General features: G+C 48.5%; 2 protein-coding genes across 3 annotated transcripts in view; one reads left to right on the forward strand and one right to left on the reverse strand.

Annotated features, from left to right (window-relative positions):
* The first annotated feature begins 17 nt into the window (after positions 1–17).
* FAM228B (family with sequence similarity 228 member B) overlaps positions 18–14224 on the forward strand; it is a 47244-nt gene continuing 33037 nt past the window's right edge. The window contains exon 1 of the mRNA XM_027621662.2: positions 18–94. The gene's annotated coding sequence lies outside the window, so the exon portion shown is untranslated. The remainder of the gene's footprint in view (positions 95–14224) is intronic.
* TP53I3 (tumor protein p53 inducible protein 3) lies at positions 421–6908 on the reverse strand. Of its 2 annotated transcripts, none has more exons than XM_027621672.1 (6): positions 6773–6908; positions 6338–6643; positions 4444–4711; positions 2796–3008; positions 1737–1933; positions 421–762 (listed from the first exon to the last, which is right to left on the reverse strand). In XM_027621672.1, exons 2-6 carry the CDS (start codon positions 6473–6475, stop codon positions 580–582), a joined length of 999 nt encoding a protein of 332 aa, XP_027477473.1. In that variant the 5' UTR covers positions 6476–6643; positions 6773–6908; the 3' UTR covers positions 421–579. The 2 variants fall into 2 exon arrangements, with proteins under 2 accessions (XP_027477473.1, XP_027477472.1); XM_027621671.1 differs by having other exon boundaries at positions 6338–6489; positions 6773–6895.

Genomic DNA, 14224 nt, shown 5'->3' on the forward strand with positions numbered 1-14224 from the left:
AAGGGGCGGTGTTCCTGTCGGACGGTCCTGAGCAAAGGAGGCTGCACAGAGGGGGCGGGGCCAGGAGAGTCGGACGAGGTGGGGCTGCGCCCCGGTGAGTTGCGGGAGAGGGCGGGGCCTGGCGTGGGGCCGGCCTCTTTGAGGGGCGCGTCGCGGGAGCAGGGGCGCGGGTAGGTGGCCTCGGGCCTCTGGTGCTGCGCAGAGGGTAGCTAAGGGAGTTGTGGCACGTCGTGTAGTGGTGGCGGCCGACGCTGTTCCCGTACCCGGAACCCTCGGCCCTGGAGCAGCACGAGTGGAGCTCCCACTGTTCGGGCCTTTGCTGTAATCCTTACGATGGCGGCGGTCGCGACACTCACCCCACTCCCGCCCGGGGCGGCCCCAGTCCGCGGTCTGGGACCGCCACAGTGAGAGGGCAACCCCTCAAATTGACTCTTTTATTTTCTCAGATCGGCTTTACACGGATCAGTAGGCGAGGCCAGGGGAGGGCCAGTGGGTTACAGGGTGGCCCGGACTAACACGCGATCTCTTTCCTGCGTACTATGGACTTTCATTCATTTTGTCCTAGGAAAGCCTTCTCCTTCATTGCGGTAGTTCCAGGACGATTTTGCCCACGTTCTTGTTACTCTCCATGTATGCATGGGCCTCCTGAATTGCAGCCGCGGGGTAGACTCTGTCCAACACCGGCAGTAGACGTTGGGGGCTCTCCGTGGAGAAGTGGGGCAGGATCTGTTTTGTGAAAGCCTCCACCAGCCTTTGCTTGTACTTAAGGAAAAGGAGATCATCAGTCTAGACGGAGACTTCACCTTGCCGCTCCCCATCCTGCTAATTAGCCTTTGTGCTCTCTGAAATGTAGACGCCATCTGAAAATGCACATAGGGGGTACCTAACCCCTTCCCTACCAGCATGTATGTGCACGCCCCCAAATGTATAACCTCTCTTCTGCACCAGAGAAAAGACTGAATCCTGCACTAAAATATTAGTGGCACTGACAACAGGGCTTAAAGCAGGAGGCGGCCACAGACAGGACTTCTATAGGCTCAGTTCAAAAGGGAGGTTAAGCTCTGCTACCACACAGGTGTGAAACCCTAGGCTGGGAAACATTCTCCAGTCTGGCACCTGCTAAAGTACCACAAAAAGATTTCAGTAACAATCTGTTGAAGGTAGAGCCTTAACTAACCTTATTCACCTTTCTTAGCACACTGAGAAGAGTTCAGCCTTTGAAAGACAACATCTTGGCACTGTATCTCCAGGGCGCCTGGGTGGCTCAGATAGTTGGGCGTCTGCCTTCGGCCGGGGTCAGGATCCCAGAGTCCTGGGATCGGGTCCCGCATTGGGCTCCCTGCTCCATGGGAGCCTGCTTCTCCCTCTGCCTCTTTCTCTCTCTCTGTCTCTCATGAATAGATAAATAAAATCTTTAAAAAAAAAAACCTGCAGTAATTCTAAAAAAAAAAAGAAATATATCTCCTAATATTGTCAATGCTTTGTTCATTCTGTTAGAGAGTTTGTATGTGAAGTGTTAGCTACCTTCTTTCCAAGATGTTGAGACTTCTACTGACCACTTATTAATGAGTTCTGTGAAAATGGCTACTTATTTATCCATGGAGGGGGGGGAGCAGGTTTCTACATAGGCTCTCTAACATATGATGTGTCAGGTCTTCCTTTCTTGGAGCTACGTAAATGCACCACGCTTTTGTGGGTAATAATTATATCACGTTTTCTTTTCACTCATCATTCACCTTTTTGTCCCTAGATCTCAGCAGAGTGGTGATCAGACTTCCTCGTTTAAAAAGTAGCTTTGAAAATAGAGGTCCACTGACATCAGTTCCTCCCATCAGACCATAGAGAATCCAGCGACCGTCAAGAGCCAGGCAGCTGACGTTTTTCTCCCAGTAGGATCCACCTATGCAGTCTAGAATAAGGTTGACTCCAGCACCTTTCACATGAAACACAGATTTGTAATGCTCATCAGACACAGAAGGCTTTGTGCAAAGTGATTCCATGGTATATTTGTGAATATATGGGTATATATAGGTGCAAGTGGTAAATCTATAGGTTGGAACTAGAAACACCGCTCACAGAAACGTTGTAGATGGAGTTTAGATAGCTGAACTCTATCATACATGTGTGCTGTAGTTCATCTTTTATGATTCCTAGCCACAGCCAAAGCCAAGAGGGAAATGGGGCAACACCATGACTTGGTCTCTCTCTTGATCCCCATGTAAGTACAGAATCCACTGGCACCCAGGCACGAATGAGAACAGAACAGGGGAGAGCCACCCAGTCTACAGGGCAGGCAGATTCACATCTAAATTATAAAGTGTCTACACTGGGTTATCTGAATCGTAGTTTTACAAGCTTTGGTTTCATGTCTCGTTTTTAACTCATGTGGAAAAATGGAAAGGGATGAGCCAAAAATATACAGATTTGGCTTTGGAATACAGAGGGCTTACCCATTTAGAGAGCTACCATCCTAACCCTACTATGACCACACTAAGCTCCTGTTAACTCATTGCAGAGTGACTTGGATAATTCTAGTCCAACTCTCTGTGATTCATCCGGTTTCTAAAAAGTGTCTAATGTTATCACTTACAAGAATGCACACAGAAACATTTTAGTCCTAAACACTGCCTGCCTGTCTCCAGAGATCAAACACCAGAGTGCTAGAATTTGGCTGGGCAGCTGCTGTGCATTAACAGAGGCAAGCCAGATCCAGAGCACTGACAAACTTCAGGCTGGTAAGGATTTGACTGAATCATCTCTGAAATTCCTGTTGGGCTGCAGGAGCTATTGTTTACCTTTGGTGAATTTCAGTGCTGCTTCAGAAAAATCCTCTTCTTTGTAATTGAATCCTGCAGCTGCTCCAAGCTTTTCTGCCATCTGAAGCTTGTGCTGGGAGCCAGCTGTGACTAGAGGAATAGCTCCAGCCATGCGGGCGAGCTGGATGGCAGCTGTGCCCACACCACTTGATCCTGCATGTATTAGCACGAAGTCTCCAGCCTGAACGTTTCCTGCGGCACAAAGTACAGGAACCATTGTCTTTACTTTGCAAGTGCTACACATTCCCCATGCAGGCATATTCTACCACATGCACCTGGCCCCGGACCACAAAATGCCAAACCTCTTGCTTTCTTAAGAGAACATGACAGCTCTTTTTTGTTTTACTGCCTCTTGTTAAAGTGGGAAACAACCTTTTTAAACAGTTCTTAGCAGCCACATCCATAATCTGTTTTACTTATGAAATAATCCCAAGACGCACATCTCTGACATATACCTTAATAAGCCTAACTATCATTCCCACTGTCAGTCACCACCTGAAGCCAGTTCCTCTTCAGTCTGAAACTGGTCTCCAACTGGTCTCAATGATCCAGGCACCACAAGCAACCACCAGGCTCCTCTTCCTAAAATGGAGCTTTCATTATGTCACTTTCTCCTCAAAATATAAAGTGGTTCTCAGTTGGTTTTTGCATCAAGTCCAGGCAACATGCCATTCAAGGCCACTAAAATCCAGTCCCAGTCTCATCTTTCACAGATGATAATCATCATCCTTCACTCTGAGTGGAAGATTTCACCTTGACACTCTCTTAAGTCACCTTGGCCTGCCTTCTGTCACATCTCAACTTTACCCACCCTTCACCCACCCTTCAAGTCCTTCTCTTCCAGAAAGCCCTCTCTGACCACCTGTGCCCACACTAATTGTTCCCATTTTGAATTTTTTTTTTAATTTTATTTATTCATTTGACAGAGCGAGAGCACGAGTGGGAGGTGGGGTAGAGGGAGAAGCCGACTCCCCACTGAGCAGGGAGCCCGATGCAGGGTGCAGGGCTCGATCCCAGGACCCAGGGATCATGACCTGAGCCAAAGGCAAATGCTTAACCGACTGAACCACCCAGGCACCTCCCCCGCCATCTTGAGTTTCTCTTGTAGAGATAAGGCCATCTTCTGAACTCTATGGTTGTCTAATTCCTGTACATGCCTTGTTTTCCCAGGTTTACTGCACTCCCTGACAGCAGGGACCTGGTCTTTTTAGGCTCCCCCCCCCATCAGCTCTTAGCTGGCTTCAGGGGGATTGAGGAGGAATAAAAGTTGATTGACTGGTCCCTTCTACTGCACTAGGGCTCGCAAAGAGAAGCTCAGCAGGACTTTGAGCTGCTGGGACTACCGGTGGGTCTAGTGTGAAGATATACACACAGGTCTTCTATCCAGTGCTTTCCAGGCTTTCCATCTGCTAACCATGATTATCAGCCTCAACATCAGGCCATTGCTAACATGGTATTGAGGAGAACCTGGTACTATTGGTAGTACATTAGGGCGAGGCGCTGGGGTTGGGTGTGGCTCAGTGGCCAGGCCAAAGCTGCGCCAGAGGACTGCTGGGTTTTAAGGTGGCTGAGTCATGAAGTAACTGAACCACACTGTATGGGGTGAGCATGTGGGGGGCCTCCTCACCCAAGAGATGTAACAGCTGGAAGGCGGTAAGCCAGGCCTCCGGGATGGCTGCAGCCTGGGACAGGGTCAGTCCTGCTGGGATGGGCATGAGGAACTCTGCAGGGACAGTGACATACTGAGCCTGTCCCCCGCCGGGCAGCAGAACCATGGCTGGGTCCCCAATCTTCCAGTGCCCCCCGCAGGCAGGCCCCAGCTCTGCTATGTGTCCAGATGCTTCCAGTCCCAAAATGCTGCTGGCTCCTGGGGGTGGGGCATACTGGCCTTGTCTCTGCAGAAAGAGGGGTGCACTAAGTGGTGAGCATGATCAGAAATGTGTGCGTCACCATCCCTGGCCCCCTTCCAATAGTCCCTCTTTTTCTCAGAAAAATTGGGATGAAGTCAGGTTTTGTAAGTCAGGAAAAGACAGGAGAAGTAATTCAAATAAGATAACTGGTAGGGTCCTTAGCTATTTACTTTATCTAAACGCTTTGTTTTACAAATGGAGAAACTAAGCCCAGCACAGGGAAATGCCTTGACCGAAGTCACAAAGTAAATCAGTAGCAGGACTAGGAACAAAACCATGGACTCCTGAATGATTGTTCTCATATATTAAGTGCCAGGCTTTGGACTCACTCATTGCAATCCTCAGAACCTCTGACTGGAGGCTTCAGAGCAGAGGGGCTGAACCAAGAGTGTGCCCTAGAACCATTTGAGGAGCTTTTTCAAAGTACACATGCCTGGGTTCTGGTCATGTTTATTTATTTATTTATTTTTTAAGATTTTATTTATTTGACACACACACAGAGAGAGAATACAGACAGGGGAAGGAGCAGAGGGAGAGGGAGAAACAGGCTCCCCAGTGAGCAGGGAGCCCAACTCGGGGTTTGATCCCGGCACTCCAGGATCATGACCTGAGCTGAAGGCAGACGCTTAACCAACTGAGCCACCCAGGTGCCCCTATTTTTTTTTTTTTTTTAAGATTTTATTTATTTGACAGAGAGAGACACAGCTAGAGAGGGAACACAAGCAGGGAGAGTGAGAGAGGGAGAAGCAGGCTTCCCGCGGAGCAGGGAGCCCGATGCGGGGCTTGATCCCAGGACCCTGAGGTCATGACCTGAGCCGAAGGCAGACACTTAACAACTGAGCCACCCGGGTGGCCCCTGATCATGTTTATTTTTATTTATTTATTTATTGGTCATGTTTATTTTGAAAAGTGCCCCGGGGGCTCCTGGGGGACTCAGTTGGTTGGACTGCCTCTCCCTCTGCTGCTCCCCTTGTGTATGCTCTCTCTCTCAAATAAATGAATAAATAAAAATAAAATCTTTTAAAAAAGAAAAGAAAACGTGCCCCAGGTGATTCTGGCACACATTTCTCAGTTACCCAATCAATGCAGCTGGCTCAGTTTAGTGTTTCAAACAGCAGAAAAAAGGAAGATTCATAGAGTACAGTCAGTCCCCTGCCAGCTCCGGGAGCCTCAGCGTGGAAAGAATGCAGACTTTGGATCCACAACAAAGCCCTGGATTTGAATCACAGCTGCCCCGATTACTAGTGTTGTGGCCTTGGACGTATTACTTAACCTCTGACTCTGTTTCTTTATCTGTATAATGCGAATGGTAAGCAGGGTTGCCTAGGAGTAAATGAGATAGAGCAAGGCCTAACACACAACCCCCTGAACAAATGATAGTTCCCATCTTCTTATCTGGAAGACTGAGCAGATGATGGATTAACAGAGGGTAGATGCTGCTTTGTAAATTTCCCTGTATATTGTCTTAGAACCCCCAGCACACATTCTGCAGACACATCTTGATGAAAGTTACAGGCAGTGCCCTAGGTCATTCCTTCATCGGTCTGGTGAATGTTTATCGAAGGCCCTGGAGTCCCACCCTGCCCCAGCCACTGCCTGACCCCTGGGTACCTGGAGTAAGTCGGCCCGGTTCAGGGCGCTGGCCGACACCTTCAGGAGGACTTCACCCTCTACTGGGCTGGGCTTGGCTACCTCCGTCAAGTAAAGCTTTTCTGGTCCTCCCGGCTCGTCGAAGTGCACAGCTAACATGTTCTCTGAGGACACTGTAGAAGCAAAGGGGGGAGCCCGAGTCCCTTTGCGGAGCGCAGCGCCCCCTGCCGGCCAGCAGGGGTCTTTCCTTTCGGTCTCCACGAGATCTGATCCCCGCCGCTCCCCGCCCTCCTTCCGGCGAGGTCCCTGCAGCCTCCAGACGGATCCCTCGCAAAGAACACAAGTTAGGACCGGGGGAAGTGGGGACACCGTCCCGGCTGGGGTGCAGCGGTGGAGCTGCGCTCCCTCTGAGTTGGAACCCCCCACCGGCCCGAGTGTGAGTTCCTGGAGACTTACTGGGACCCCGCTCTCCGCTGCTCCCCACCTCGGGTCCCTGGAGGAAATCCCCGGAGCCCAGGACGGCCTCTGCTGCGAGCGCGAAGGACGGCCAGGGGTGGGTCTGACCCGAACCTACCCTCCACTTCCTTCTCCTCCTTCCTCCTTTAAGATGCAAAGTTAGTGACAGCGAATCAGGTTCTTTCTTTCTTTCTTTCTTTCTTTTTTTTTTTGAGCCTGGGAAACTAATCTTTCTTCGTGTTGGCAGATTTTCCAGCCCTCACCACGAGAAGAGAGAACTTCCTTTCTCTAGGGAACTACAGATTTTATTCATTTATTTGACACAGAGAGACACAGCGAGAGAGGGAACACAAGCAGGGGGAGTGGGAGAGGGAGAAGCAGGCTTCCCGCTGAGCAGGGAGCCCGATGCGGGGCTCGATCCCAGGACCCTGGGACCATGACCTGAGCTGAAGGCAGATGCTTAACGACTGAGCCACCCAGGCGCCCCTAGACTCGAGCTCTTGACCGGCAATTGGTCCATTTTCCGGCCAGGCTTTTAACTCATTGAGGCTGTAAGGCTGGTATGGGTGGGCAAGCAGGATGCTGCTGAGAGAAAAGAGAGGAGCAATAGGTGAAAGGGGGAAGGTAAAAACTATCCTGGAATCCTTACCACTTCTGCTCTTCCTCCTGGGGTCGAGGAAGCAGCGCATGGAAGATGCTGCCCGGTGAGGCAATTTTGTCTGGTTAAAGCTGTATGAATAGGCTTCATCAGGGTTTCTCAAATTTGGCACTGTTGACACTTCGGGGTTTTTAATTTGTTTTTTAATTTTTAAAGATTTTCATTTATTGAAAGAGCACGAGCAGGGGGGAGGGAGAAGCAACGGAGGGAGAAGCAGACTCCCCGCTGAGCGGGGAGCCCGATGTGGGGTTCGATCCCAGGACGCTGGGATCATGAGCCCAAGGCAGATGCTTAACCGATGAGCCTACCCAGGCGCCCCACTATTGACACTTCGGATTAAATAATTCTTTATTCTGAAAGACTGCCCTGTGCATCATTGTGCAGTGTTCAACATCATTCCTGGTCTCCACTCACTAGATAGCATTAGCACCCTCATCCAGTCATGACAATTAAAAATGCCCCCAGGCATCCCCTGGAGGGGCAAATTGGCCCCCGGTTAAGCAGCACTGGGTTAGAAGAATACACACAAATGTGTGCTTGTACAAAACAAGATGAGTAACATCTTTTTGTAGTACCTTATAATTTACCACCTCTTCACACGCATTCTCATTTGGTCTGTGTAACAGTTTACCGAAAAGGAACTGAGATGTAGAAAGATTAATTTGATTTAAAGGGGCACATAGCTAGTGAGTGCCGAGTCAAGAATCCAAATTCACATCTCCTGGGTCATGGTGATGAGGGAGCAGCAGGTTAGCTGAGGACAAAACACAAGCTGACACCCTAAAACCTCTACACTCCCACCACTCCTGGGTTGGATCTGTGTGATGTTCCTCCAGGAATCTCCCGACTATCTTAATGTCAATGCCTTGCTAGAGGGGAAAACAACCTTAACTTGACGATGGCAAAGCCTCCAGTATCTTGTAGGTCCTCTTTAGCATATGAAAGTTCTTTTGAAAACCTTTTTCCTTACCTCTCCCAACTCCCAAGTATATAGTAAGCCACCCCTCACAACTCCGGGGCAGCAGCTCTTTTTGCCCACGGGCACTGTCCCCGTGCTTTAATAAAACCACCATTTTGCACCAAAGAAGTCTCAAGAATTCTTTCTTGACTGTCAGCTCCGGACCTCACCCTGATGTGGGAAACAAAGGCAGAAGAAAAATGATTAAATTTTCTTACTACCTACAGCGCATTGACAAGTCCTTGAAACAGACAGAGTGACGTTCCTCTAGGGACTCAACTGCCTCAATGTTAATACTTTGCTAAGGGCAAAAGACAATCCTGCCTGACCTCCCCTCCAGGATCCTGTGAATCTACTTTAACATATAAAAAATTCATTTTTAAGAAATTTCCTTTATCTTGGGACACCTGGGTGGCTCACTCGTTGGGCGTTTGCCTTGGGCTCAGGTCATGATCCCAGGGTCCTGGGATCGAGCCCTGCATGGGGCTCCCTGCTCAGCCAAGAGCCTGCTTCTCCCTCTCCGTCTACTGCTCCCTGTGCTTGTACTCTCTCTCTGTCAATAAAATCTTTAAAAAAGAAGAAGAAGAAGAAAGAAGAAGAAAGAAGAAGGAAGAAGAAGAAGAAGAAGGAGAAGAAGAAATTTCCTTTATCTCTAAGCCCCCCAAAATACGGGTTGGCGGGGCGCCTGGGCTCAGTTGGTTGAACGACTGCCTTCAGCTCAGGTCGTGGTCCCAGAGTCCTGGGATCGCATCCCACATCGGGCTCCCGGTTCAGCGGGGAGCCTGCTTCTCCCTGTGACACTCTCCCCTCTCATGCTGTTTCTCTCTCTCTTGCTCTCTAATAAATAAATGAATAAAATCTTAAAAAACAAAAACAAAAACAAAATACGGGTTGGCAACCCCCCCAAGCATATGGCCCACCAATACACATCTGAAGGGCCTCATGACTAAGGTTTTATTCGATGGTAATAAATGACCTTTTCCTAAAAATAGCTAGCCCCCTTAAGGTCATGGAAAACTTGCTTCCAAATTCCTTAGAGACGCTATCCCTAACCCTCTCCCAACCTGAAAGTATATAATGGGCCACTCCTCAAGACCCTGGTGCAGCTCTTTCTACCCATGGGCCTGTCCCCATGCTTTAATAAAACCACCTTTTTGCACCAAAGATGTCTCAAGAATTCTTTCTTGGCCATCAGCTTCGAACCCTAGCATTCTTTCCTACATGAACCCCACCAAACCTCACCTACATTCCAAAACTCCATCACTGGTCCAGGGCTCTTTCTACTAAAGCAGGCTGCCTTGCATAAGTCTCTCCTATTAATTGCAAAATCCCCTTTATCTCTTTATTTGCATCCCTCTGCTGAGTACACCTCTTGCAAGAAGGTTATCCAAATTATATATTTTTATTTTTTTATTTTAATTTTTAAAAAAGATTTTATTTTAGAGAGAGCGAGGGAGCACACAAGCTGAGGAGGGGGTGGTGCTGAATGCGAGGGAGAAGCAGACTCACTGCTGGGCAGGGAGCCTGACACAGGGGGCTCAGGGCTCAGTCCCAGGGCCCTGAGATCATGACCTGAGCTGAAGGCAGATGCTTAACCGACTGAGCCATGCACATGCCCCCAAATAATACATTTTTATAAAGCCTCTGTTTTACAAAAATGCCTGTCAGCGACTGTCCCTCCTCTTGTCATCTATATCAAATGGCCAAGAAATATATGAAAAATAGTAGTAAGTATATTACCAGTTGTCAGAAAGTATTGTTAACAATGATAACAGTGACAACATAGTACTTGTTTCTGAAGTGTTTGTTCTATAGAAATAAGAAACGCCGATATGTATGAATGGAAATGTTTCTTGCAGCATTGATCATAGTGACAGAAATCTAGAAACAAAATAAATCCCATTACTAGGGAATGGCTGGATAAATGACAAATACCATGCATCCATTTGAAAAGTGCCTTAGAGTTACAGCAGTTGACACAGATGGATTTCTGTGACACATTTATTTAATGAAAATAACATTTTGTTAAAACAATGACAAATCAGGGCGCCTGGGTGGCTCAGTTGGTTGGGCGACTGCCTTCGGCTCAAGTCATGATCCCGGAGTCCTGGGATCGAGTTCCGCATCAGGCTCCCTGCTCTGCGGGAAGCCTGCTTCTCCCTCAGCTTGTGTTCCCTCTCTTGCTGTCTCTCTCTCTCTCTCTCTGTCAAATAAATAAATAAAATCTAAAAAATAAATACATAAAAAAACAATGACAAATCATCCCTATATGCATATACTTGGCTCTATATACATGTATATGGTCATGTGTATATGACCATATTCATATGGTATATGAAACAGGCAGAGTGGCATTCCTCTAGGGATTCAAGTGCCTTGATGTTAATACTTTGCTAAGGGCAAAAGGCAATCCTAGCCCGATCCCTCATACTCATATGGTCATATGAGCATGGGTAAAAATATAGAATCTTTTTATTCTATATTCTATATAGAGTTATTTTTATATGCTATTTTAGGTTACCCGGGAGAGGATGATGTCATGGGAAGCAGGGAACAAAATAAAAAAGGAAAAGAACTTTTAAGCACTTTATACATAGAGCTATGTGAAAGAAATGAAATATTTAAAATTAAGGGGAAAAAATGAGGTAGATTGCTACACTAATGGTCTCAATGAACCATATCTCCCTGTAACCACACCCCTGCGTACTGTATGTAGTTCCCTTTTGCTCTGACTTTGGGTTTGACCATGTGACTTGCTTTCACCAAGGGAACAATGCAAGTGTTTACTTGTTGAACTTGCCCTCTTTTGCTACTGAGAACTTTTTTGCCATCGTGTGAAGAAGGTTGAGCTACTCTACTAGAGAATGAGACTTCATGGAATAGTGACAAGCTGTGTCAACTGAGGTCCCCTGGACCAAGTGGGCCCAGATGGTCAATTTACTATAGCCACATTAATGACCCCAGGTGAGATCGGCAGAACTGCCTGACTTATCCTAGACCAAATGACTGCCATGTTTTGGGCTGCCCTATGGAGAAACTTATGTCAAGGAAGTGACGTCTCTGGTTAAGACTCAACAAAGACCTGAGGCCTGCCAAGAGCCAAATGAGTGAGCCTGGAAGCAGAGTGACCCCCAGTCTAGCCTCAAGATGACTGTAGCCTTCTGAGACCCTAAGACCCTAGCTGGAAGACTCAACTAAATTGCTCCCAGGTTCCTGGCCCATAGAAACTGGGAGATAATGTTTGCTGTGGGGCGCCTGGGTGGCTCAGTTGGTTAAGGGACTGCCTTCAGCTCAGGTCATGAGCCCAGGGTCCTGGGATCGAGCCCCTCATCAGGCTCCCTGCTCCTCAGGGAGCCTGCTTCTCCCTCTGCCTCTGCCTGCCGCTCCCCCTGCTTGTGCTTTCTCTGTCAAATAAATAACATCTTTAAAAAAAAAAAAATGTTTGCTGTTTTAGGCCACTAAGTTTTGGAGCAGTTTGTTATGCAATAATAGGTAACTAATACAAGAGAGAAAAGAGGAGGAAAAGATTATGGAAGAGGAGGAATTAGGACAAGGGACAGAGGGCTGAGCCAGGGAGTAAGATCAGTTTGGCTTTTCCTTCAAGTCTCCCTGCAGAAACATGTACATCCATACCCTGCATGGCCTTCAGCAACTCCTCAGAGAAGTCCTCCTTATAATCAAACCTGCTATGGCACCCAGCTTCTAGGCCATCTCAATTTTCTTCTTGGGGCTCGTGGTCACCAGGGAGATGGCTCAGAACAGTCTGGTCAACTGAATGGCAGCTGTGCCCACATCCCCAGTGCTGGGAGGGATGGGCACTGTCACCCCTCTTGTATACCTCCCGTGGAGAGAATCCAAGTTAGAATACCCCAAGCCAGCAAAGGCACGGGAGAGGGAAGGTATAGGGTTAGCTTTGGAAAGATAAACTATCTAGTGCACTGAGGGTGTAATGAGAGACAAGCCAAAGGTCATGTTGGGCCTGGGTCACAGAAGTGTGAGGAGCCCTCCAGAGCTTCAAAGCACCGGGAGCCTTGATCGGGGCTGGGTTTGTGCGACTCAATCCAGCAGACAAAGTGAGGGTTCAGGCTCAGAACTGCTCCAAAGGGTTGTCCTGAGCCAAGAGTCTAGGGAGCTCCTGGGACAGACAGCAGCCAGGACAGATGTCTGGGCTGCTCTGATCCCTCTTTGTGTAAGATAAATGGAACAAGAGTGTCTCCTCCACCGCCTGTGAAGGACCTAGCAGAAGGACTGAAGGGCAGTTTCCTCCCCTCTGGGATGGGAACAAGCAGCTGGACCTGCTCTGAGAAACCTGGTTCTGCCCCACATCGGTCCTAAAAATTGTCCAGTTGTCTCCATGGAGGACAGGTCCCATCAACATTGGGATTAGAGGCTGGAGGAGGTCAGGACATCAGTGAGGGCCTCAGTCAGAGGCCTGAGTTGGTGTCAGCAGTTAGCTCTGGGTGACAGGGCAGGGCTGGCAGGTCTCCAGGCATTGAGGGTCTTCCTCACGCATGCAGCGTAGCATCTGGAAAGCAGTGAGCCAGGCCTCCAGGATGGCTGCAGCCTAGGGAAGGGTCAGTCCTGCCATGATGGGCATGGGCACGAGGAGCCTTTCAGGGACAGTGACACACTGAGCCTGGCTCCTGCCAGGCAGCACAACCATGGCTGGGTCCCTGACCTCCCAGTGCCCCTGGCAGGTGGGCTCTAGCTCTGCCCATTGTCTAGATGTCTAGAGTCCCAAAATGCTGCTGGCCTCTGGGGGCTGGGAATACTGGCCTTGTCTCTGCAGAGAGAGGGGCACATTGGTAAGTGGGTCTGCTGAGAGTGGCCCAGGGTCCAATGTCAGTCCTCTTTGTTGCTGGAGGCAGATGGCCACCCCACAAAACAGATTGCTTTTCTAGAGTTTTTTTTTTTTTAATTTTTTATTTTTTTTATTTTTATTTATTTGAGAGAGAGAGAATGAGGGATAGAGAGCACGAGAGGGAAGAGGGTCAGAGGGAGAAGCAGACTCCCTGCTGAGCAGGGAGCCCGATGTGGGACTCGATCCCGGGACTCCAGGATCATGACCTGAGCCGAAGGCAGTCGCTTAACCAACTGAGCCACCCAGGCGCCCTCTAGAGTTTTTTTTTTTTTAAGATTTTATTTATTTATTAGAGAGAGCGTGAGCATGAGCAGGGGGGAGGGGCAGAGGCAGAGGGAGAAGCAGACTGCACACTGAGCAGGGAGCCCCACGCGGGGCTGGATCCCAGCACCCTGGGATCATGACCTGAGCTGAAGGCAGATGCTTAATGACTGAGCCCCCCAGGCACCAACAAGTTGCTTTTCTTTCTTTCTTTCTTTTCTTCCTTCCTTCCTTCCTTCCTTTCTTTCTCTTTTTCTTTTTCTTTTTCTTTTTTTCTTTCTTTCTTTCTCTTTCTTTCTTTCTTTCTTTTTGTTTTTCTTTCTTTCTTTCTTTCTTTCTTTCTCTCTCTCTCTCTCTCTCTCCCTCTCTCTTTCTTTCTTTAAGATTTTTATTCATTTGAGACAGAGAGATACAGAGAGAGAGCATGAGCAGGGGGAGAGGCAGAGGGAGAGGGAGAAACAGACTTCCTGCTCAGGAGGGAGCCCGATGTAGGGCTCCATCCCAGGACCCTGAGATCATGACCTAAGCAGAAGGCAGACGCTTAACTGAGCCCCCCCAGGCACCCCCAACAGGTTGCTTTTCTTAAAGCATATCCTGCTCCAGTTCCCTCTCAAGATCCAAATTTTGGGATTGAGTGGTAACTTTTGCAGTGGCAGTATTTCATGATCCCCCACATCTCTGGCCTCTAAAGACTCTCCGCAAAGGTTTACATTT

The sequence above is a fragment of the Zalophus californianus genome, chromosome 8 (assembly GCF_009762305.2).
Source record: "Zalophus californianus isolate mZalCal1 chromosome 8, mZalCal1.pri.v2, whole genome shotgun sequence".
NCBI lineage: Eukaryota > Metazoa > Chordata > Mammalia > Carnivora > Otariidae > Zalophus > Zalophus californianus.

Coding starts and splice junctions, on each gene's coding strand:
- TP53I3 (XM_027621671.1), bottom strand. Junction 4,712..6,337: donor ACCGGGCCGACTTACTCCAG/GTACCCAGGGGT, acceptor CTCTTTCTGCAG/AGACAAGGCCAGTATGCCCC. Junction 1,934..2,795: donor AGCACTGAAATTCACCAAAG/GTAAACAATAGC, acceptor TTCATGTGAAAG/GTGCTGGAGTCAACCTTATT.